We start from the raw sequence: 26,940 nt of genomic DNA on the forward strand, positions 1-26,940 counted from the left end.
CTCTTCTGTATGACACAATAACAGCAAATATATTAATGGCATTATAATCTTTCAAAACCCATAGAATGTACAACATCAAGAGTGAACCCTGGGCTTTTCTGGTGGTGCAGTGGTTAAGAATCCACTTGCCAATGCAGGGGACACAGGTTCGAGCCCTGGTCTGGGAAGGATCGTACATGTCACAGAGCAAGTAAGCCCGTGCACCACAACTACTGAGCCTGCGCTCTAGAGCCCGTGAGCCACAACTACTGAAGCCTGTGCACCTAGGGCCCATGCTCAACAAGAGAAGCCACCGCAATGAGAAGCCCGTGCACTGCAATGAAGAGTAGCCCCCACTCACTGCAACTAGAGAAAGCCCGCGTGCAGCAATGAAGACCCAATGCAGCCAAAAAATAAAATAAAAAAAATTTTAAAAGACTGAACCCTAATGTAAACTATGAACTTTGGCTGATACCGATGTGTTAATTCAGGTTCAGCAATTGTAATGAATGTACCACTCTGGTGGGGGATGTTGATAATGGAGGAGGCTATGCATGTGTGTGTACAGGGAATGTATAGAAATCCTCTGTACTTTCTGTTAAATTTTACTGTGAATCTAAAACTGCTCTGAAAAATAACGTCCATTTAGGCTTAAAGACTTAAATATAAGACATGACACCATAAAACTCTTAGAGGAGATCATAAGCAAAACATCCTCTGACATAAATCCACCAATGTTTTCTTATGTCAGTCACCCGAGGCAATAGAAATAAAAGCAAAAATAAAGAAATGGGACCTATTCAAACTTACAAGCTTTTGTACAGCAAAGGAAACCATAAACAAAACAAAAAGACAACCTACAGACGGGGAGAAAATATTTGTAAATGATGTGACTGACAAGGGGTTAATTTCCAAAATATACAAACAGCTCAAACAACTTAACAACAAAAAAACAAACAACCTAATGGAAAAATGGGCAGAAGAACTAAACAGACATTTCTCCAAAGAAGGCATACAGATGGTCAACAGGCACATGAAAAGTTGCTCAACATTGCTAATTATTAGAGAAATGCAAATCAAAAGTACAATGAGGTACCACCTCACACCAGTCAGAATGGCCATCATTAAAAACTCTACAACTAACAAGTGCTGGAGAGGGTGTTCAGAAAAGGGAGCCCTCCTATGCTGTTGGTGGGAATGTAAGTTGCTGCAGCCACTGTGGAAAACAGTATGGAGGTTCCTCAAAAAACTAAAAATAGAGTTGCCATAAGATCCAGCAATCCCACACCTGGGCATATATCCAGAGAAAACTATAATTGGAAAAGATAAGGGGAGACCTTCAAGATGGCGGAAGAGCAACATTGCCTCCTCCCCACAAATACATCAGAAATATATCTACATGCGGAACAACTCCTATAGAACACCTACTAAATGCTGGCAGAAGACCTCAGACTTCCCAAAAGGCAAGAAACTCCCCACGTACCTGGGTAGGGCAAAAGAAAAAAGAAAAAACTGAGACAAAAGAATAGGGACAGGACCAGCAGCTCTGGGAGGGAGCTGTGAAAGAGGAAAAGTTTCCACACACTGGGAAGCCCCCTCATTGGCGGAGACGGGGGGTGGGCGGTGGGGGGGAAGCTTCAGAGCCATGGAGGAGAGCACAGCAACAGGGGTGCAGAGGGCAAAGCAGAGAGATTCCCGCACGGAGGATCACTGCCGATCAGCACACCAGCCTGAGAGGCATGTCTGCCCATCTGGTGGGGTGCGTAGGGATGGGACCTGAGGCTCGGGCTTTGGAGGTCAGATCCTAGGGAGGTGACTGGGGTTGGCTGCGTGAACACTGCCTGAAGGGGGCTAGTGCGCCACAGCTAGCCGGGAGGGACTCTGGGAAAAAGTCTGGAGCTGCCAAAGAGGCAAGAGACCATTGTTTCGGGATGTGCAAAGAGAGGGGATTCAGAGCACCGCCTAAACGAGCTCCGGAGATGGGCGCAAGCCATGGCTATCAGTGTAGACACCAGAGACGGGCATGAAATGCTAAGGCTGCTGCTGCAGCCACCAAGAAGCCTGTGTGCAAGCACAAGTCACTATCCACACCTTCCCTCCTGGGAGCCTGTGCAACCCACCACTGCAAGGGTCCTGTGATCCAGGGACAACTTCCCCAGGAGAACACACTACGCGCTACAGGCTGCTGCAACGACACACTGGCCTCTACCACTGCAGGCTCCCCCTGCATTCCATACCCCTCCCTCCCTCTGGCGTGAGAGAGCCAGAGCCCCCTAATCAGCTGCTCCTTTAACCCCGTCCTGTCTGGGGAGGGAACAGACCCCCTCAGGCGACCTACACGCAGAGGCGGGGCCAGATCCACAGCTGAACCCCAGGAGCTGTGCAAACAAAGAAGAGAAAGGGAAATCTCTCCCAGCAGCCTCAGGTGCAGCGGATTAAATCTCCACAATCAACTTGATGTACCCTGCATCTGTGGAATACCTGAATAGATAACAAATCATCCCAAAATTGAGGCGGTGAAGCTTGGGAGCAACTGCAGACTTGGGGTTTGCTTTCTGCATCTAATTTGTTTCTGGTTTTATGTTTATCTTCGTTTAGTATTTAGAGTTTATTATCATTGGTAGATTTCTTGATTTAGTTACTCTCTTCCTTCTTTTTTAATATAGATATATTTTTTTCCCTTTTCTCTTTTTGTGAGTGTGCATGTGTATGATTCTTTGTGTGATTCTGTCTGTATAGCTCTGCTTTTACCATTTTTCCTAGGGTTATTTCCAACCATCTTTTTTTTCTCTTTTTTTATTACTTTTTAATTTATCTTTACTAATTTTTTATTTTTATTTAAATACCTTTATTTTCTTTATTCCTTCTTCCTTTCCTTCTTTCTTTCCTTTCCCTCCCTCCCTCCCTCCCTCCATCCCTTCCTTCCTTCCTTTCTTTCTTTTTTTCTCCATTTTCTTCTGAGCCGTGTAGCTGACAGTGTCTTGGTACTCCAGCCAGGTGTCAGGCCTGTGCCTTTGACATCGGAGATCCGAGTTCAGGACAATGATCCACCAGAGACCTCCAGGCTCCATGTACTATCAAATGGCAAAAGCTCTCCCAGAGATCTCTATCTCAATGTTAAGACCCAGATCCACTCAATGACCAGCAATTTACAGAGCTGGACACCCTATGCCAAACAAATAGCAAGACAGGAACACAAAAACACCCATCAGCAGAGAGGCTTCCTAAAATCATAATAAGTTCACAGACACCCCAAAACACACCACCGGATGCAGTCCTGCCCACCAGAAAGAAAAGATACAGCCTCATCCACCAGAACACAGGCACCAGTCCCCTCCACCAGGAAGCCTACACAACCCACTGAACCAACTTTAGCCACTGGGGGCAGACACCAAAAACAATGGGAACTACAAACCCACAGCCTGTGAAAAGGAAACCCCAGTAAAGTTAAGCAAAATGAGAACACAGAGAAACAGAGAGGAGATGAAGTAGCAGGTAAAAACCCACCAGACCAAACAAATGAAGAGGAAATAGGCAGTCTACCTGAAAAAGAATTAAGAGTAATCATAGTAAAGATGATCCATAATCGTGGAAATAGAAAAGATACAAGAAATGTTTAACAAGAACCTAGAAGAACAAACGAGCAATGATGAACAACACAATAAATTAAATTAAAAATTCTCTAGAAGGAATCAACAGCAGAATAACTGAGGCAGAAGAACGGATGAGTGACCTCGAATATAAAATAGTGGAAATAACTACTGCAGAGCAGAATAAAGGAAAACGAATGAAAAGAATTGAGGACAGTCTCAGAGACCTCTGGGACAACATTAAACGCACCAACATTTGAATTATAGGGGTCCCAGAAGAAGAAGAGAAAAAGAAAGGGACTGACAAAATATTTGAAGAGATCATAGTTGAAAACTTCCCTAATATGGGAAAGGAAATAGTCAGTCAAGTCCAGGAAGCACAGACAGTGCCATACAGGATAAATCCAAGGAGAAACATGCCAAGACACATGTTAATCAAACTATCACAAATTAAATACAAAGAAAAGATATCAAAAGCAGCAAGGGAAAAACAACAAATAACACACAAGGGGATCCCCATAACAGGTGATCTTTCGGCAGAAACTCTGCAAGCCAGAAGGGAGTGGCAGGACATATTTAAAGTGATGAAAGGGAAAAACCTACAACCAACATTACTCTACCCAGCAAGGATCTCATTCATATTCGATGGAGAAATTAAAAGCTTTACAGACAAGCAAAAGCTAACAGAATTCAGCACCACGAAACCAGCTTTACAACAAATGCTAAGGGAACTTCTCTAGGTAGGAAACACAAGAGAAGGAAAAGACCTCCAATAACTAGCACAAAACAATTAAGAAAATGGTAATAGGAACATACATATTGATAATTACCTTAAATGTAAATGGATTAAATGCTCCAAAGATATAGACTGGCTGATGAATACAAAAACAAGACCCGTATATATGCTGTCTACAAGAGACCCACTTCAGACCTAGGGACACATACAGACTGAAAGTGAGAGGATGAAAAAGATGTTCCATGCAAATGGAAATCAAAAGAAAGCTGGAGTAGCAATTCTCATATCAGACAAAACAGACTTTAAAACAAAGACTATTACAAGAGACAAAGAAGGACACTACATAATGATCAAGGGATCAATCCAAGAAGATATAACAATTGAAAATATTTATGCACCCAACATAGGAGCACCACAACACATAAGGCAGATGCCAACAGCCACAAAAGGGGAAATCGACAGTAACACAATCATAGTAGGGGACTTTAACACCCCACCTTCACCAACGGACAGATCATCCAAAAATGAAAATAAATAAGGAAACACAAGCTTTGAATGATACATTAAAGAATCTGGACTTAAATGATATTGAAAGGACATTCCATACAAAAACAACAGAATACACTTTCTTCTCAAGTGTTCATGGAACCTTCACCAGGATACACCATATCTTGAGTCACAAATCAAGCCTCGGTAAATTTAAGAAAATTGAAATTGTATCAAGTGTCTTTTCCGACCACAATGGTATGAGAGTATATATCATTTACAGGAAAAAAAATCTGTAAAAAATACAAATACATGGAGGCTAAACAATACACTACTAAATAACCAAGAGATCACTGAAGAAATCAAAGTGGAAATCAAAAACTTCCTAGAGACAAACAACAATGAAAACACGACAACCCAAAACCTATGGGATGCAGCAAAAGCCGTTCTAAGAGGGAAGTTTATAGCAATACAAGCCTACGTCAAGAAACAAGAAAAATCTAAAATAAACATCCTAAACTTACACCTAAAGCAATTAGAGAAAGAAGAACAAAGAAACACCAAAGTTAGCAGAAGGAAAGAAACCATAAAGATCAGATCAGAAATAAATGAAAAAGAAATGAAGGAAACAACAGCAATGATCAGTAAAACTAAAAGCTAGTTGTTTGAGAATATAAACAAAATTGATAAACCATTAGCCAGACTCATCAAGAAAAAAGGGGAGAAGACTCAAATCACTAGAATTATAAATGAAAAAGGAGAAGTAACAACCGACACTGCAGAATTGGAAAGGATCATAAGAGATTACTACAAGCAACTCTATGCCAATAAAATGGACAACCTGGAAGAAATGGACAAATTCTTAGAAAAGCACAACCTTCTGACACTGAACCAGGAAGAAACAGAAAATATAAACAGGCCAATCACAAGCACTGAAATTGAAACCGTGATTAAAAATCTTCACACAGGGCTTCCCTGGTGGCATAGTGGTTGAGAGTCCTCCTGCCAATGCAGGGGACATGGTTCGTGCCCCGGTCTGGGAAGATCCCACATGCCGTGGAGCGGCTAGGCCAGTGAGCCATGGCCGCTGAGCCTGCGCGTCCAGAGCCTGTGCTCCGCAACAGGAGAGGCCACAACAGTGAGAGGCCCGTGTACCACAAAAAAAAGTCTTCAAACAAACAAAAGCCCAAGACCAGATGGCTTCACAGGCGAATTCTAACAAACATTTAGAGAAGAGCTAACACCTATCCTTCTCAAACTCTTCCAAAATATAGCAGAGGGAGGAAAACTCCCAAACTCATTCTATGAGGCCACCATCACCCTGATACCAAAACCAGACAAAGATGTCACAAAGAAAGAATACTACAGGCCAATATCACTGATGAACATAGATGCTAAAATCCTCAACAAAATACTAGCAAACAGAATCCAATAGCACATTAAAAGGATCATACACCATGATCAAGTGGGGTTTATTCCAGGAATGCAAGGATTCTTCAATATACGCAAATCAATCAATGTGATAAACCATATTAACAAATTGAAGGAGAAAAACCATATAATCGTCTCAACAGATGCAGAAAAAGCTTTCGACAAAATTCAACACCCATTAATGATAAAAACCCTCCAGAAAGTAGGCACAGAGGGAACTTACCTCAACATAATAAAGCCCACATATGACAAACCCACAGCCAACATTGTACTCAATGGTGAAAAACTGAAAGCATTTCCACTGAGATCAGGAACAAGACAAGGATGCCCACTCTCACCACTATTATTCAACATAGTTTTGGAAGTTTTAGCCACAGCAATCAGAGAAGAAAAAGAAATAAAAGGACTCCAAATTGGAAGAGAAGTAAAGCTGTCACTGTTTGCAGATGACATGATACTTATACAAAGAGAATCCTAAAGATGCTACTACCAGAAAACTACTAGAGCTAATCAATGAATTTGGTAAAGTAGCAGGATTCAAAATTAATGCATAGAAATCTCTTGCATTCCTATACACTAATGATGAAAAATATGAAAGAGAAATTAAGGAAACACTTCCATTTACCATTGCAACAAAAAGAATAAAATACCTGGGAATAAAGCTACCTAAGGAGACAAAAGACCTGTATGCTGAAAATTGTAAGACACTGATAAAGAAATTAAAGATGATACAAACAGATGGAGAGATACACCATGTTCTTGGATTGGAAGAATCAACATTGTGAAAATGACTATACTACCCAAAGCGATCTACAGATTCAATGCAATCCCTATCAAACTACCAATAGCATTTTTCACGGAAATAGGAGAAGAAAACTGCACAATTTGTATGGAAACATGAAAGACTCCAAATAGCCAAAGCAATCTTGAGAAAGAGAAACGGAGCGGGAAGAATCAGGCTCCCAGATTTCAGACTATACTACAAAGCTACAGTAATCAAGACAGTATGGTACTGGCACAAAAACAGAAATATAGATCAAGGGAACAGGATAAAAAGCCCAGAAATAAACCCACGCACCTGTGGTCACCTTATTTGTATTAAAGGAGGCAAAATATACAATGGAGAAAAGACAGCCTCTTCAATAAGCTGTGCTGGGAAAACTGGACAGCTACCTGTAAAAGAATGAAATTAGAACACTCCCTAACACAATACACAAAAATAAGCTCAAAATGGATTAGAGACCTAAATGTAAGGCCAGACACTATAAAACTCTTAGAGGAAAACATAGTCAGAACACTCTATGACATAAATTACAGCAAGATCCTTTTTGACCCACCTCCTAGAGAAATGGAAATAAAAACAAAAATAAATAAATGGAACCTAATGAAACTTAAAACCTTTTGCACAGTGAAGGAAACCATAAATAAGGTGAAAAGACAACCCTCAGAATGGGAGAAAATATTTGTAAATGAAGCAAGTGTCAAAGGATTAATCACCAAAATTTATAAGCAGCTTATGCAGCTCAATATCAAACAATCCAATCTAAAAATGGGCAGAAGACCTTAATAGACATTTCTCCAAAGAAGACATACAGATGGCCAACAAACACATGAAAGGATGCTCAACATCACTAATCATTAGAAAAATGCAAATCAAAACTACAATGAGGTATCACCTAACACCAGTCAGAATGGCCATCATCAAAAAATCTACAAAGAATAAATTCTGGAGAGAGTGTGGAGAAAAGGGAAAACTCTTGCACTGTTGGTAGGACATAAATTGATACAGCCACTATGGAGAACAGTATGGAGGTTCCTTAAAAAAACTAAAAATAGAACTGCCATATGACCCAGCAATCCCAGTACTGGGCATATACCCTGAGAAAACCATAATTCGAAAAGAGTCATGTACCACAATGTTCATTGCAGCTTTATGTACAATAGCGAGGGCATGGAAGCAACCTAAGTGTTCACTGACAGAAGAATGGATAAAGAAGATGTGGCATATATATACAATGGAATATTACTCAGCAATAAAAGGAAACGAAATTGAGTTATTTGTAGTGAGTTGGATTGACCTAAAGTCTTTCATACAGAGGGAAGGAAGTCAGAAAGAGAAAAACGAATACCGTATGCTAACATATATATGGAATCTAAAAAAAAAGAAAAAGAATGGTTCTAAAGAACCTAGGGGCAGGACAGGAATAAAGATGTAGATGTAGAGAATGGACTTGAGGACACGGGGAGGGAGAATGGTAAGCTGGGATGAAGTGAGAGAGTGGCATGGACTTATACATACTACAAATGTAAAATAGATACCTAGTGGGAAGCAGCCGCATAGCACAGGGAGATCAGCTCAGTGCTTTGTGACCATCTAGAGGGGTGGGATCGGGAGGGTGGGAGGGAGATGCAAGACTGAGGAGATATGCGGATATATGGATATGTATAGCTGATTCACTTTGTTATAAAGCAGAAACTAACACACTGTTTTAAAGCAATTATACTCCAATAAAGATCTTTAAAAAAAAAGAAAGTATACATGCACCACAATGTTCATTGTAGCACTATTTACTGTAGCTAAGACGTGGAAACAACCTAAATGTCCACTGACAGAGGAATGGATAAAGAAGATATGGCACATATATACAATGGAATATGACTCATCCATAAAAAGAACAGAATAATGCCATTTGCAGCAACGTGGATGTAACTAGAGATTATTATACTAAGTGAAGTAAATCAGGAAGAGAAAGACAAATATCATATGATATCACTTACATGTGAAATCTAAAATATTACACAAATGAACTTATCTACAAAACAAAAACAGACTCACAGACATAGAGAACAGACTTTTGGTTGCCAAGGAGGAGGGGGTTGGGGGATAGATGGTTTGGGAGTTTGGGATTAGCAGATCCAAACTATTATATATAGAATGGATAAACAAGGTCCTACTGTAAAGCACAGGGAACTATATTCAATATCCTGTTTTAAACCATAATGGAAAAGAATATGAAAAAGAATGTATATGTATGTATAACTGCATCACTTTGTGTACGGTAGAAATTAACACAACATTGTAAATCAACTATACTTCAATAAAATAAATTTTTAAAAAATAAAGTCCATATAAATGGAGGAAAAACACAGGTATGTTAACATACCTGGGAAAAGTTACATTATGATAACACAAAACAGAAAGAACAATATAATGAAATGTCATCAACATCCCTTTTGAATCCAAGAAAACTTCTGAATGGATGAGCGGGGATATTAAACAAGATTTAAATAATGACGCTAAGTGATATTTCATGATCCTAGAGAAGACAATTTGAAGTATCAACACTCCTTTTCAAAAGGGTTACTACATCTTTAAAATAATGAGTCATGGGGATTAACTTTAATTCATATGTTAATCAAATTATTTCTAACATGGAATGTTGATAATGTATTTGATACATTTTAAGACATGTACATTTTGATTTGGAGTTTTAATGAAGCCCAGAAAAATTAGGTAGAAAAACAGCCCTTTCTTTGGTTCACATTGTAGCACAAATTATTATAAAAATATTCTTTAGTTTTCAGATCTTCATGAAAGCAACTGCCTAAACTTTGCATTAAAACTGCTTATGTTAAAATTCAAAGGACCTTTCTAAAAGTAGATTGATGCCTCACGTTAGACAATAAAGATATTTTTGCTAATAGAAATTATATTCTAAACCAAATATACAGTAAAATTGAATCCTACCGGTCAAAGCATGGTTAGTTATATCTAACATTTAATTTATAACTATGGCTTCAATGGTGAATTTTATAGGCTAACAATAAAAAATAGTTAAAGGTTTGTAATTTGGGGACTAACAGGCTTTTATTCAGAGACTTTATATTTATCACACAGACAGACTCTACTCTGCATCTGAAAGCAGTTGATTTCTTTCTGTTTTCTACTATTCCCTACATGAATTCTGAGAGACACATTACAAACAAACCCTGCACTCACCATGGTCTCTGCAGTTACATCTCTGGTGTGTTCTGCAAATTAATCTAAAATGTGATTTACAATAATTCCTTTTTCAAATTAAGACAAGGAACAGCCTGGAGGAGGAAACTACCAACATTAGGAAGGTAACATTTTAGACCTCTGGTGGGAAAGAGACCTGTGTAATTTTACTTGATTAAAACCACAGAGCTGTTTAACTTGGTTCCTACATTAGGAAAGCCAGTAAAATAAGCCAAGACCTTAAATGCTTATATTACAGAGTTTGCACTGTCTCTTTTTTTCAGGGGCAAATTTAACCCAGCTGTCTTTCCATGTAGCAAGGCCCTGACCCCTAAAAATAGCAGAAGAATGGCTGGAAAATGTGGGTGACACAATCATCAACATCTTGCAAGAACTGCAGAAAGCTGCAATTCTACAGACTCATCTATTTTGTTTTCATCTCATTTACATGGAAAAATACCTTTAAGTTTTCATACTATCATGCTGCAAATGAACATTAACTTCTTGGTGAGCTTATTTATGCATTTACTTGTCACACTACGATAATTTTCTTTTAATGTGATCTCAACACATATCATAAAAGTGTGGCTCTCATCTACTTGAATTTCTAGAAGCCAGAATAAAAAAATTAGACCATAGGAAGGGATGGTATAGCCTTGATTAGGGATTCAATTGACTGATTTTTATCCAACAGTGAATATCTGATCATTAGAAAATAAGTTAATAATTTCAGAAATGTACAACATAAAAAAACAACTCTAAGAAGAATCTTAGAAAGTATCTGTTCAATGCACTTATTTTTTAGTTGAGGAGTGTAAGCTCAGAGGGGATAAATGACTTCCTGAAAGTCATAAGCTAGTTATAGACAGAGCCAGGTCTCCTAATTCAAGGCTCAACACACTTTGATTTCAACAATAGTACAACCAGACAATCATTTAAGGTCTGCAGAGTAGGAACTTTAAATCTTATACATCTTTTCTACATGTTTACATTCACTCAGTGATATTTATTTCTGCAGCTTTAGGCTATAAATATAATACCAAGCAGATATGTAGAGCCAATGTATAATAGCCTCAAAGCAATCCTGAGGCTCCAACACCATCTGAAGTCATCTAATTCCATCTGCACTCTTGACTATGCCCAGCCAGGACAGCACTGATGAAGAGAAAATTAATTTGTAAACTGTTGGTTTGCTAAAGCGAATCAAGCAGAAATTAGTAAATTCACTAGTAATTAGTAAATTAGTGGGTCTTAGTCTTTACACTAATACTCAATTTTGTTATGCATATTGTTTCTTCATTCAACCAATATTTACTGAGCATCTCCTATGATCTAAACATAGCACAGACAACAGTGAGCAAGACAGGACTTCCCTGGTGGCCCAGTGGCTGAGACTCTGCGCTCCCAATGCAGAGGGCCTGGGTTCCATCCCTGGTCAGGGAAATAGATCCCCCATGCATACTGCAACTAAAGATCCCTCATGCTGCAATGAAGATCCCGCATGCCACAACTAAGACCCAGCACAGCCAAATAAATAAATAAATATAAGAGTGAGCAAGACAGGCCATGTCCCTGCCCTCATGGAAGTTACAATCAAGTAGCAGAAGCAAAAAATTAACCAATAAACAAATGACAAAATAATTTCAGCGTGCCATAAGTGCTACTGAAGAAGTTGAACTGGGTGATCATGGTGGTAAAATTCTATTTTTGGAAAGATGGCCTTTTTGAACAGGTAACATATGATCTATGATATGTGTGATGAGAAAGAGGCAGCCACGTGAGAAGCAGGAAGAACAGTATTCCAGGCAAAGGGAAAAGCTAAGTAAGAGGCTCTGATGTGGGAATGCGTTTGGCGTTTGGTTGTACTACAGTAGGCAAGGAGGAGCAAGGTAGTGAAGACATAGGCTGAGTAAGGGATTTGAAAGAGTTTTTCCCCAAAATAATGTAAACACGGACCCTTTTTTAGAAATGAGTCTAAACACTACACAATTTTATTATCTTATTATACACAGGTGGGACAAACTTCTGCATTAGGAAAGCCATAGTGATTCTAAATCATGTGTAATTTACTTATTTTTAAATGCATATAGAAAACAAGTCTCAGGTAAGTGCTTAAATATGATTTTGTTTACAAGGAAAAAAAAATAGTACAGCATTTTGACCACCTGGAATTCAGAACTGCATTCCGTTTAAACATGAATGGGTCTATGGATACATTATCATCTGGTTTACCTTGTCCAGCAGGTAAAATCTCCAAAGGACTAAGGCTGAAATCACTCATTACTACTGAATTAGTCAAATGACAAAATGTTCTTTAAATTATGTGATGCATTTTTTTGGTATTAGTGCAATCTATTTTCGTAGCACGAGTGTCATGTTGGTCATATGTATAAAATACATGGAATGGTTAATAATTTCCTATAATTATTAATATATAAATATAAATATATACAATGAACAATAATTTACTGGAAGATTAGGCAGGTCTGTAAGGTAAAATATCTATGTATGTAAATATAAAGATCCTGGGCCACCTGAAATTGAAGAATGTGGATCAAGCATCTGAATTCCAGTTTTGTGAGCAGCTACCGTCATATAATCAAGCCTGTGAGAATTTCTAACCCTCTCTGAATCTCATGTCTCTCTCAAAAGTATAGGTTACTATACGTTACTACATTTAAGAGACAACGAAACAAGAATTTCTAAGCGTCTGGCACACAGAATAAACCAATACATTTTAGTGCTTCTCCCTCCCCCCATATATTTCCTCTAATAAAAACAGTAGCATTTATGATAAAGGAATTATACTCATACAGATTTCATTTGTACCACTGAATCAAAATTTTATGATATTTTTCACATAAGAGATATAGGTAGGACAAAGGAACTGCTGCTAAAGCTCTTTACACATCAAACTCTGAATTAAGACCTAGTGTTTCTAATTGTTCTGCTGCCTGGAACCGTCCCATTTTGACTGTCTAGCTCCTCCATCTCAGACTGTGTTTCCTTCATCTCAGACACAAACACGTGCCCGACCGCAGTAAATCACAGTTAATCACATGTCTTAAATTAAAAGACAAAAATGATGCACAATTGGGAGAAATTGTCAGTTGGTGAATGAGTCTCCCTCATTACACTTCGTGCACAGGATGCATGCCAAGTCTGTGTTCCAGGCAAGAAGATTCAGTCTATGACACTGAGGTACCTTTGTGCAGAGCAGTCTGGTCCAAAGAATCAAATGCTTTAAAACACGCAACGCTGTAATTGCAGCATATATGGAACATTCAATACAGGACTGTGCATAATCATGAACAATTAGAAGGAACCAAAATATTCACTGATGACGGACTCAATAAAAAGACTAGGTCTTGGCTATTAAAGGAAAAATCTATGCTGTTACAAATGATTTTTTCATATTGAATAACAGGAGAAAATGTCCATGAAATATTCTTATGTGAAAACTGCTTACAAAACAATGTTTCTTTTTTTTTTTTTCAGGATTATATAATTGATGGAAGAAGCAAGAAAAGAGAGAGAGAAGGAGGAGAAAGACACTGGGAAAATATACAACAAAAATGTTAACATTTGTTATCTCTGAATTGGTCATACTTTCTAAATTTTCTAATTTTCTAAAAAAATCTTTCTAAGTTGTTTAAAATTACACTTGAATTTATCTCTGAATCTACTGCAAAATGTCAGTTTTAAAGATCCATAAGAATCTTTTAAGGTGAACTTACCTATTATAATAAAAACGTCATCGTAAAATTAAAAAATCATCCCCCAGTAAGCACTTAGATACAATTCTATTATTTCCTTGGTTATACAGACAAAATAAACTTTGTAAAAATGTATTCTATAAATATACAAGAAAACCATGTTCAGCAAAATTAAACGTTCAATACAATAATTTATTCCAACATATACCTTATATTAACATACTAGAAAAAAATCATTATAAATTCTTACTAATTTAATAGTAATACCCACAAACTATAAAATATGTTCACAGCAAACCCAACAGCCTTGAATTTGAGGAACTGAAAATCTTCTCTCCTCCACCCACCTACTCTCCCATTATTTTCTACACTGTAATAGAAAGACTTTACATCTAGCCACCTAGTATTATTCTGATGCTAAAACCTGACAGCAAACAACATATACACACACACAAATAAGATGAGAACAAATAAAGTTTTGCAGTATATCACCAATCATGCTAACTTTTGTTTCATTTCAATTTTAGAAGAAAAGAATATAAAAAACCCAAGAGTAGAGTCATTCCAAAGGTACTGAACAGTCTACTAACCTTGAAATAAGAAATAAACATTTCCTGCTCTCTTTTATTTCTCGGGGGGTGGGGTGGGGAAAGATAATCATATTTCGGTAAAAGCCCATATCTCAACCTCAGGCGTCTTTGTGTCCCAAGGGTAATATTTCCATTCCATTCTTAATGGAACAAATTTCTAATCAGAATATGTATTCAAAAATAATTGAGGCAATGCAATGTCAACACATCATGCTGCCATCAGCATTCCTGGTGCTGGGAATTGACCTGGCACACTCTGGTGTGACAGGGAGTCAGGGCAGTGCAGACACATCAGACATGATGATGAAGTGAGGGGAGCCAGCAAGGACAACACAACAGTTCTGCTCCTCTTTGGGTGCTTAAGTCAGTGTTGGATGAAAGCTTCTAAGCTGTAAGAGGCCAACCTTAAAACCTTTAAGGAAGGGATGACTTTTAATGGATCCAGGCCAGGACCTCAACTTTTAAATCAGCAGCAGTGTCTACTTTTATAAAGTTACTGAGAATTTTTCAAACAACAGTCACTTTCAGAAAGGTTAACACTGCCCCTAGATTTTTAAATTATTAAAATCTCAGGACAACATACACTACTGAATATATTTTGTGATGCTCTGAAACAGTCCCAAGGTTTAAATCCAGGTTTCTTCAAGTTTGACAATATATTGGTAGTTGTTGAAGCCGGGTGATGGGTAATGGGGCTCCTTATCGTATCCTTCTACTTTTGACTGTGCTTGACATTTTCATAATAGAAAATGGAAAAAATAGATTTCTTTCAATGTATTTTATATTCAAAATTTTACTGACTTTTCCTTTGGAAATATATGAGATCTGATTTGTGCTTATGATTATTTAATGCTCTAACAAGCAATGTGGATTTTTAAAAAATCTACCAAGCATGATGTTGATCATAAAAAAAATTTTTTTTTCACTCCTGAAAAAATGTTACCAGGATCTGGAATGATAGAAGAAGTGCACCTAAACAAATGCAGTGCCACCATCTGCCTGGCATTCTCACAGTGTGACAAAATAGACTGGTAATTAACTGCTTTCCTACCGAAATCTGCCAGCTTTAACTCCCCCGTGTCACTGATCAGAAGGTTCTGTGGTTTCAGGTCTCTGTGCAAAATATAACGCTGGTGGATGTAAGACAGCCCTCGCAGCAACTGAAATAAAAACAACTGAAAAAATAGGGAGACAAAAGTTAAAATCTGAACACAGACAAATGTCAGTTTCTACATACAGTCTGCCAAGTACCTGTGTTTAGTGAAAATGGGTACCCGTCACTAAATTTCCTACCAAACTATTTAACCAGAATTTGCATAAGGGTATGGAAATTCCTAATTCATTAAGAAGTAAATCTAAAAATTTCTAACAACCTATTATGTCAACCCAAAGTGATACCTCCTCAGCCAGAAAGATCTATAATCCAATCTGTGTTCTATAAATTAAGCACAATGTAAACTATCATTTTTTAAATAATATTTTATTTCTTCAGGTCTAAATTGATGCTTGAGACAGAGAAAAAAATCTATCCAGAATATTATAAAAAGAAGCAGAATTTTTTTACTAAGTTTATGTAAATGTGCATGTATTCAATTCCATAGAAATGACATAAACATGGTACCCAAGGATTCACCCATTAACATGCTTTAAGGAATGGAAAGATAAGATGATTTCAAGTAATTAAAACAAAAACAGTCACATGGTCCAATTATTACTGGATTGTAATTATACTGCTTTTGCATATATGGCCACAGAGATTAGGCTGTTGCCTAAAGACAGACAGGTACCTTCACTAATTACAGAACAGACCCATCCTAAAGGGAAAGGAAACACAGAAAACAGAGAAATCAAGAATTCAAGAGCAATGGCTTTATAAGAAATAATTTTAAGAAGTGACTGATGGCCTTCCCTGTTTAGTTTCATATTGGATCCTATCAAATGTTCCCAATTTTGATAACAAAAAATGTGAGTCACTAGGCTTTCCAATATTTATAAAAATGTTTATAAAAAAGAGACTATCTTTAAACAATTTACTTGCCAAAATAATCCTAATTGACATAGTTTTTAAAAATCAATCTCCTAAAACAAAAATAAAAACAAAAGGTTTTAAGTGCCATCAATACCGGAGTCTATGTAATCAGCTGGTAACAAAATGCAGTTTCAGGGAAATTTTAAATGAATTAGATGCCAAGTGTGGGCAGTATAAGGATTCCAGGATCTTCAAACGGAAAAGACTGGCAACTCCTTGAGGGCCCTGGAAGCTAGCATTTCTGGAATATTTTCCAACTAACTAGGGGCTCTGAAAGCCAAGTAAATTTTTTAGAGAGTGGATACCTTGAAATAACAGTAGATGAATTCATTTCAAAATCTCTGTATGTGATAATATGCTGTGGAGCAGTGAAGGCCTCGGATCATTATTTCCAGAATCTAAGTACCAGAAACTAAAAACCTGTTCTGTGTTAGCCTGGATTAAATTACTGGCTCAAGAACCTCGGGAAGCAAATGTCTCCTGGACTCCTCTTTTCAATCCTTTCTGTGTAGCAGATGGAAAGACTTAACGCCATCACCAGCAGCTTCCAGCCTCGTTCCTCACTTCTAATACCGCCTGCATCCTGAAGCCGAAAGCTTACAATTTCTAAGAAAATCCATATCCCTTCAGTTTAGAAGGGAGAGAGGATGAGCAAATAAAGCCGCTTTGTGTTTTCAAAATCTTTTCATCAATCAATCAATCACAAAGGCAGACCACATAACAAACTTAATTTCAAAAATAAACTGATTTTGAGAAGAAAGTTTGCATTCTGCAAGGTGCTAGCAGAGACTTACCAGACTGCGATTATCTATTTCACCACAGCAACACATCTCAGTTGAACAAGCAATGACATGAACTGCCAGCTGCCATTCTATGCATCACAGAATACGAACTCATTTGACCTCTGTAATAATTTTAGTGGTGAAGGTACCACTATTAAATCTGTATTAGTGATGAGGAAACTGGGATCAGTTTAAGTGGCAGAGCCAGGACTCAAACCCAACAAGTTTGACTCCAAACTCCATGCCCTTAACCACTCCACTATAGGAATCTTGGCCAGAACACAAGTAGGGAGTGTTGATATAGAAGCTGCTTCCTCCAACTAACAGGATAAAGTCTGGGCATCTAACAGCACGGTCTTCGAGGCTGCTGAGCTGAGCCCTGATTCCAGCTGGGTGCCCAGGCATCATCACTCTACATTCCCTGACTCCAAGCAGTCTCACGTACGCCCATACGCAGAGCATACTGCTCTTCAGCCCTTTACCTTTGTTCTTACCTATTCTCTGACAGAAAAGCACTGTCTCACCTTTGCCTGCTAATCTCCATGTATTTCTTAGATCTCGCCTCAAAAACCACTCCTCCCTGGAGGCTTTCCTGACCCTAGGCCTTCCCTCTCCCTACAGGTCTGTGTGAGGGGTTCCTCCTCTGTGCTCCTGGGGCAGCCGCTACATCTGTCTATTGCAGTTATGGTATTACCCTATCTCCCTCAGACTGTGTGCCTTAACTACCTTCCTAACCTGGGTCCACAGCTGACACTCATATACCAGTAATGTGATGACTGAACAGAATTTAGGCACAGCTGGATGAAGTAGCTACAGAAATAACAGACGCCTGGAATGGGAGTCTCTAGAAGCTAAGGGTAGAAGTGGGTAGATCAAGCAGTCCCAAAGGGCTCTTCTTTTAATACCTCTACCAATTAGTGAAAATATATAATCCTCATGCTAATCCAGAAGCTATTCAAATAGGGTAGCGTATTAAAGAGGATTAAGAAAATCAGTGATAGGAAGGATGCAACCACACACTCCAACTACAGTTGTATACATGACAAACTAAGCCCCAAACAAGACAAGTAGAACCCCAAACATTAAGTTGGAGCCCCAAACAAATTTTTAAATCTTTGATCAATGCACAAAGTCAGAACAAATCCCCACAGAATAAATTCATTCAGGATTTACTAAGTGCCAACCATGTGCCAGGTGCTGTCATGTAAGAGGGATGCAAAGATGAACAGGATATAAGATGTAGTCCCTGGACTCGAGGAACTCACAGCCCACTGGGTATGACAGACACATAAACAGATAACTACCACCTAAAGAGGTCTGCACTGTGACAGCAACGTGAACTGAGTGTACTGAAGGCACAGAGGAGGGAGGAAACTTGTCACTCTGAAAACAGAATTCATTACACATAAAATTTTAATAGGAAAACAAGCATTCACTAGATGCACAAGATGAAGTGCTGTATTATATGACAAACCTCTTGCTGTTCTGAGTGAAAAAATTGAGGAGACCAAGCAAGCAGATCACTAAGAAGACAAATTAAGAAGAAAATTTTAAATAAATGAAAAGAAGACAATATATGAAACAGTAAAATTATCAATGCACCATCATAATAGTAATGGTGGCAAGGGGATAACAGTATACTTCACTGAAACCATTAGTAAACTTGGTGTTTTAGAAATAACATTTTAATGTGTTTAACAGAAAATATACTGCTAGCTAGGGGTGGGAAGGCCACAAGGAATTAGCACTGAGTTTAATAGAATGTCGCACGGAATATTCTTTGGGAGTGTTTTGAGAAAGGCAAGTCTCGGGCATTTCTTCTTTTGGCAAACAGGCAAGTATCTAACTTGCCCATGTAAATTTTTCAGAAGGCCACTTCACTTGGTTGTTGTATAAATCACCACATAACAAGCTATGTTTGATCTCTGTGAAAACCAGAGGATACTATGAAAACAAGAAGGACCACCAAAGAGGGGGCCACATGCAGAGAAAGAGTAAAAATCAGCTTTGCTACTTGCTAATAAAACTTGGTGAACATCAATGCAATCTCAGGTACTGAAAAAAAAGGAAGGGAGAGTAATACTTGTTGAAGGCTTACACTCATTTAAAGGCTGTTTTAAGTAATTTTACATATATTTTATAATCCTGTATTTTTCCTTTTCTTTTAAACAAATGAGAAAACTAAAGTTCTAAAAGCATGAGAAACTTAAAGTCATCCAACCATCACACAGCACTTGTGAACTTTCCACTACACTTCATTATCTTAAATGAGGTTGATGCTTACTAAACGCATGGATGAATACAGTTATACACCCAATATAATCAAAGTGCTCTGATTAAGTGAACCCAAGTTTGTAAGCCTCAATTAGCATATTATGTAATGAGCATATGATTCCTGAATGTCTATTTTTGCTACTTAAAATCCTCTTAGAAATAAATAACATGGCAGAAGACAGCTTTATGTCCTGAAGCTGATAAACTAACATATTTTCATTTCTATCTTCTTATTTTTCTACTGTAGTAGCCATAAGGTCTTCCTAAGAATACCTTGTCCTCTCAGGATATTCTATTCAACTTTATAAAAGGAGATATCTTCAAATCCTACAGTATGATCACTGAAGAGTTATACTCTAGTTCGAGTATGTTCACTTTTTGCAATAAGAATCCCCATGGGAAAATGCCTTAAATAGCAACGATATGATGAACAGGGACACTTTTACCAGCAGCAGATCTATCTATAGCCACGTTGTCTTGCCATCTCCCGCAGAAAGCAGCTCATATTCTCAGGGCCATGGCATATACTTCTTGGGAATATCCTTTAATACTCCTTCTATTCCCTTCTGAAACTCTTTAGACTTTAAGTAGGTAAAGAATATGAAGATAAGGCTTTTTATCAAAACATTTAGAGCAAGTTGGTAAAAAGCACACACACACATCATTGGACTTAATATATTTGTTACTCAAAAAGAATTATTGCCACTTGCAGTGAGCAACAAATTTTATACTCCTCCACCTCCGTCAAAAGTCTAAAGATGTATGATCAGATGCTCTTTGTCTCAATGCTTACAGTCATGAGATTCCATGAATGGTCTGAAATCCAGGCATTATTTAATAAATGTGGTTCCATTTAATATGAGACTAAGCACAGTGAACATCTTGCAGATTTTCCAGGCTTGGGTCAACTACCTTCAAGGGATGTCCACGGTCTCTTAGGGCTTATTAGAGTGATTAGCAATTCACCCTATGCCTTATGGCACAGCAGCAATTCTTACAAAGAGAGTTAGTTAAGCTACTTTTCTGTCACCTGGGGACCAAGTTTAAATCTTTGTATCTTAGGTTTTTCATCTTAAAAATGAGATTGTCTCAGATGCCCTTAATATTCATTCATGCTGTAAAACTGTATCCTTTCATTTTATGAATAACAGAAATAGAAGGGACTCTACAAATTGAGCAGCTGTAATAACTGCCATTTACTAAATACTTACTAGTAAATTAATCCTTCCAACACTTCTGCTAGGCAGATACTATTATCTTTATTTCACAGATAGAGAAATAAAGGCTCAGAGAAACTAAGTGAATTGGGAAAAGGGACCCACAGCAAGTGTAGTAGAGGTAGTAGAGATAGTTCCCATTTTTGTCTTGCTCTGACGCCCACAATTTAAAATACTGCTACCCAAAAACCATGTATACTATTTGATTAAAGTAGTTACACATTGTGTGAATCCAAGGCTAGAAAATGTGACATTGGCAAATAAACCAAAGTTGTACATCGCTAATACATGCTTCAAATAATATGCTCCATGTTTAGCACCATATCATTTAAAACTCCACAGGATGCACAAACATTAAATTACTCATGCATCAAACTTTCTAGAAATGAAAAATAATTAGAAAATTTGAGTCCTCAAAATATCTAGTGAATGTAAAAATACATTAAAATATGCATCAGATAATGATTTTACTGCAATACTAGGTCTTCTTCAACTTTCAAAAGAATGATTCATTCCATTTAGTTGAGTTTCAAATTTGCAAATACCTAATGCAAATATCAAATCATAATTTGTAATACAATGTACATAATACATTCCCAAATAGTTTATATTTTATAAAACATCATTGCAATTTTATGTGTTGAATTTTTTAAAAAGAATACTAAGAAGGTTATATGGAGCTATAAGGGAGACAGAAATAAAAGCCCAGGTAGTAAAACATTATGGTATAATTTATTTGTCACTTTGGACACACTTGACAGTATTAAGTGTGCTACTGGGATAGTGTAAGACACAAACATTCATGCCAGGGCATCAGGTCATAGATGTGTCCTTTTTTGCCCTGTACTACAGACAGATCTGGGTCTTAGAAAATCTGAGTAGTAAGGACAGTTTGTCTTGCCACGTTTTGCCCTTTTTGAGTTCTTTCATTTAACTTTCTGCTTCTTCATTCTACTCCCTCATAAGTCTTAGATATGGAACATGTTCCATTATTTCTAAATAATGTAACAAAAATTTAATTTTCAATCTCTATGTTATTTATACATTAATATTCTATTCTTAAAGATGATAATTTTCTGGAAGGGAATAACTCAAAAAATAAGAGTTTCAAATACTTGGGCAAACTCTTGGGAAAAAGCTCTTGCACGCTTTCTGTGATCCTTAAGTTGGCCTCCCATTCCGCCCTCTCCTCCTGCCTCAATACAATGGTGGATATCAACAAGGTGTTGCTCTAGGCACCGAGATGCCCACAGTGAGCAAGTTGACTGGAGCCATGGGAACCAGAACCGGGATACTTACAAGGAGTCATATGGGGATTGTAAAACAGATCTGTTTTGCCATGTTCCTTGAAAGAAGCACATTAGCTTCTTTAGTATGTTAATATATTATCATAATATGTAATATTATATAATAATATACAATATGTTATAATACTTAGTATACTAAGTAGATTTCCAAGTTATTAGAGTTTGTATGTATGATGAAGAAAATGGGGAGGGCTGAGGATGAGAAACTTCCATTTAATAAACTTGGTCAGCAGCCTAAAATTAGTATTAGAAATATTCCTTAGCTGAGTAGAAAGAAGATGATCAAATTTAAGCTACTGGCTTTAATAGTTGCCCAACATAATTTTCCAAGAGAAAAACTGAAACACTTATTCCATGGAATTCTAATAATATAATAATATTAAGTATACAACTGACCTTACTGATAGGCACTTTTTGGAACCAAAAAGAAATAGCATGAAATACAAATATTTGCTCAACTTCATTTGTGAATGTATGCAACACTCCCCCAACTACAGGCCATTCTTTTTACACACAATGAAAAGGAATAAATAGAATTTAAAATGGTTTTATTGCCTAAAGTAACACCTTAAACACTATCAACATGAACTGTCTTAATATCAGTTGATAAGGCCAATGCAACTTCTTTTTTTAAATTGAGAGAGACAGATGCAGACTGAAAAACTGACAAAGGTGATGAATCTTGAGTGTAAGAGTCTTAGAGAAAGGTCACTTCTGCAAGCTATACAATAGAGAAAAATATGTTTCATATGGAATGCAGTAAAGACTCTGAGTTTGATAGGTATGATCAATAAACCTCTCTCTCTCTCTGCATCTTCTTAGAGAGATCTCAAGTAACAGGGATTTATATATTAATGAGAAAATATCTATGAAATGTACTGGCTACTCACATGAAGGCTGAACTTGTCTAGGACTTTCAGAAAAATCCCTGGAAGTGTGTACATACTCTGTTACTCAGCTAATTTCCCCCCTGGGTCCTCATGTTTGTCTTGGAAAACATGCAAACAAAGGGGTCGAGTGCAAGATCCATCTTAAACGGGAGAGAGGCAAGGTGAATGGCTTGAAGCTTGAAACCCAGGAGGGTATCTGTCCTATTTCCACTGGATACCACCGCCCCTGCCCCACCAAGCTGGGTAATTCCATCTAACAAATAAAATACCACAGGGCATACTTCTAACGACTATCTGTATTTCATCAATCTTTGGGGTGATTTCTTTTCAATCTGGGTTTTAAAGCACCGCTAGGAAAGAGTGGGCTGTTCAGTTAGCTGCCTTGATTCCTTTGTCTGATTCAAATCATTAACAAGCACAGCAGATGATGCCAAGCATACAAAAGACATGTTCTAAACAACGGAACGCACGCCCCACATCTTAACCAGAAATTCACTACTCAGACCCTCTCTGAACATCCAACACAATATGAATTGACACATGAACTTCACTTTCTTTTACTGTTAATCCTTCACTGTCTAGATATGGAAAATCATTTTGTTATAACAAAAATAGGATGAAAAGGCTCAAAAGAAAACTGGACAGGTGCTGAGACTAGCTGTCAAATTTTTAAAACACTCTTGAATGGCTCCATGAAATAACCGTATTTCCCAAAATACAGAATAATGAAAGGCTCTATAATATTCACTGTAATGCATAGTAGGAAATCATCACCAGCTAAATGAGAATTCTAACGCAAAATATGGAGAAAATCAGGTGTTATCGGATTTTCTATCTCAACATTAGAAAGTCTCATTCAGGAATCAATTCTCAGTGCCATCTGTATGAGACAGTCTTAATTTGGCATAACATTATTCTGACTGTTATACACCTGCTTGTTCTTGGAAAAATAGCAATTTTTCAACCTTAATAATCCTCATATCTTTTTAATTAATATAGATATTGAGATAAAAAATAAAACTCAGCTTTATGTCCAAAGAATTTCAGATACTTCAGAGAACAAGGCAGATAATTCAGAATTACTTTATTTTGGATTACAGTTCTTTTAAAAAAAAAGACAAATGTTTTTACAAAAAAATCTTCTAGAAAAGTCATTAAGGTGACACAGCAATGAAGGTAATTACATAAAAACACAGGAAGACCCAATGTCATCATGGTAGTAAGATTCAAGCACCTATATTTCTGGATATGAGCTGGAGACAGCATCAATTAATCTTTCTTTTCTTCAATGAACCTTAATTTTCAGTCTCTCATGCTTATCACTTTTTAAAGAACACATGAAAAGCTGAATGAAAGAGGGAATTTAGACTGTTATGGTCATTTTTTAAAAAACTGATCAATCTGTAAGTCACTGAGAATTATAAAATGAAGAACTCCAATACAAGTCTGCCTTCAACTCAGCTATGACAGTCAAAACCCAAGAAAATTCATAGTGAATGGTTTGTAAAGGGGGCAAAAATGAACTACCTTCTGCCCAAAATTCTAACCAGTTTCCTACATACCAATTATCATGTTCTAACAATTGGTTGTTATACCTTTAATCATCATAAATATTTACAACAAGGCCAATGTCCTCAGGCTTTCGATTCAGGCTTTAAATTGTCCTCTAAGTAATTAACTGCTAAAATTACCCATTTGTCTAAAACTGATATAATACAGACCATTAGTTAATAGTGAATATTTATTTCAGAAGGCCATACTGAGAACAGACACATTTTGTAGGCAATTAAAGTAGCAAAGTGATTACAGCAATTTAGTTAACATTGACAATTTTTCTTATGAGTTTATTCCAGTGCTTACAAGGAATATACAGCACGAAAGATAAAACTTTAACAGATGTTTTGCTGGGATTTAATTCAAAATTACCATAGACTAGCCTATGCTTTACTATGAAATCATGAGTTATGTACTCTTTCAATTGTTCTTTTCTTCCCCCTCATCCTTCAGTGATGCATCACCTTTGTAACACTTGCAAGTCTACCTGATTCACAGTAAAGAACAATCGCCTCAATTCTCAGATGCGTGGCAACCCACCTTTTCACAATAAACAAGTATATATGAAATCTAAACAGATATGTACATTTTTATAATCCAAAATGAATGTTTAAAATATTTCCATATACTGTCATGCTGCATAGTGATGAAACCAAAAGTCAAAACTGTCAAATTTAGAAGCAAAAGGACTTGATCGCTATGTTTTCCTTCTGTTCACCGTAATAAATATTCAGTATTTATTACATTCCTATCCTTTAATGATCTATGAACTATTTAACCAAATGCAGAGCTTCAGAGTTACTACAAGAACATGCTCTTTTAAAGATAATTGCTTATCTCACCTGGTTTTCACATCTTACATTTATAGAGAACCATTACAAGGTCTTATTCTAGCTCAACTGTTGTTTTTTTTTTTAATCAGCATCTAGCACAGCATTATGAACAGTTAACTTAGTAAATATTATTCTTATGTTCTTCATTTTGCATTCATTGATTTAAGTGACAAGAAGTATCACCACATGAAAAAAATGTTAATCCATCACACAGAAATACCCATGGGACATCTGTCACTATGTCATAGTCAGACTTCTCTGAGAATAATTTCACCTGCAGTGCAGATCCTAAATGTAACCCTGGAGGAGTGCACTGTCTCTAAGCAGACAAAACTGTGAAGAAAAGCCAGTGCATGATTAGCTGAGTGGCCTCCCATGGAAACCAACATGGTAATGAGGGCTGTTTACTTTCATGCACTACAATTCAGATGCCAAAACACAGGCATTAACAAGATGCATTCTATTTTTTAACTTCCCATACCCTCAGAGAAGGTATAACTATTATCTTCAACATGAAAATGATGAAAAACCTATGTGAATGAGTACATATAAAGTCAGGTAAACAGGCTAATTACTGTAATTTAATATATGAATCATGCAATGTAAGGAAAAGAACATTGGACAAAGAATCAAAATGCTCTTTGACAAGTTCTTAATCTCAATGATTCTGATCTTTATATAAAATGTGGCAGCTGAAATGGATGACTGCTTTAGGATGCTAATCCTGGAATGAGCCTGGCTATAGCAGAATCACTTAAAGAAGTGTTTTTCTAACTACACCAACATGTAATATTGATTACATATTACATTTTATAATATTACATATTGATCGCAATATTGTACTGTATTATAATCATGTAAATGTTATGTACAGCTAAGCCATTAAGTTTTATATGACTACTTTCTTCCCCTGCACAATAATTGTTTTTCTGGTGTTAGTAACTATCTAGTTCTTTTGTTGGTTGGTTTGCTTGCCTTTGTTGAATTTTCTTTGTGGTTATCACTAATTCAACACCAAATTCTTCTTCCATCTTATAAATCTGCTCAAACACATTTGGTATTCTAACCCTTTCATCTTCTTAGAAATCTCTCCTGGAGACTTCTGACCTGCACCAATCAGACTGACTGTTACCCTTTTAGCTCGATGCACAGTTGTTACCCTGGGATTCTTTTCATCATTGTCTTGAGGATATCCATCTCTTTTGTGGTAGCCTCTACTACCTGGTTTCCTTTCCTTTTCTGCTTTGGTTTATTCCCTGAGTTATAGTGCAGTACATCTTCAAGTAGCTTCCTGAGAAAGGATGCAAGGTATGCAAACTTTTCGACTCCTTGAACACCTGAAAATAATTATCCTACTCTCACACTTCATTGATAGTTTGTATAGAATTGTAGATTGGAAACAATTTTACATTGGAATTTTCAAGTTGTTGTCCCACTTCCATCTCCATTCCAGCGCTGCTGTTGAAGTTTAACAACACTGTAATTCTTGATCTTTAGTAGTGAACCTGTTCCCTTTCGGTAGGATC

At 37.1% G+C, this 26,940-nt stretch overlaps 1 protein-coding gene across 4 annotated transcripts in view; it reads right to left on the reverse strand.

Moving 5' to 3' along the window:
• CDK14 (cyclin dependent kinase 14) overlaps positions 1-26,940 on the reverse strand; it is a 609,384-nt gene that overhangs the window by 268,454 nt on the left and 313,990 nt on the right. For all 4 annotated transcript variants that reach the window (XM_029234436.1, XM_029234439.1, XM_029234435.1 and 1 more), the window contains one exon: positions 15,580-15,703. In XM_029234436.1, coding sequence (XP_029090269.1) covers positions 15,580-15,703 — 124 coding nt within the window. The remainder of the gene's footprint in view (positions 1-15,579; positions 15,704-26,940) is intronic.

Source organism: Monodon monoceros, unplaced genomic scaffold (genome assembly GCF_005190385.1).
Source record: "Monodon monoceros isolate NGI ecotype Baffin Bay Population unplaced genomic scaffold, NGI_Narwhal_1 Super_Scaffold_2, whole genome shotgun sequence".
Lineage (NCBI taxonomy): Eukaryota > Metazoa > Chordata > Mammalia > Artiodactyla > Monodontidae > Monodon > Monodon monoceros.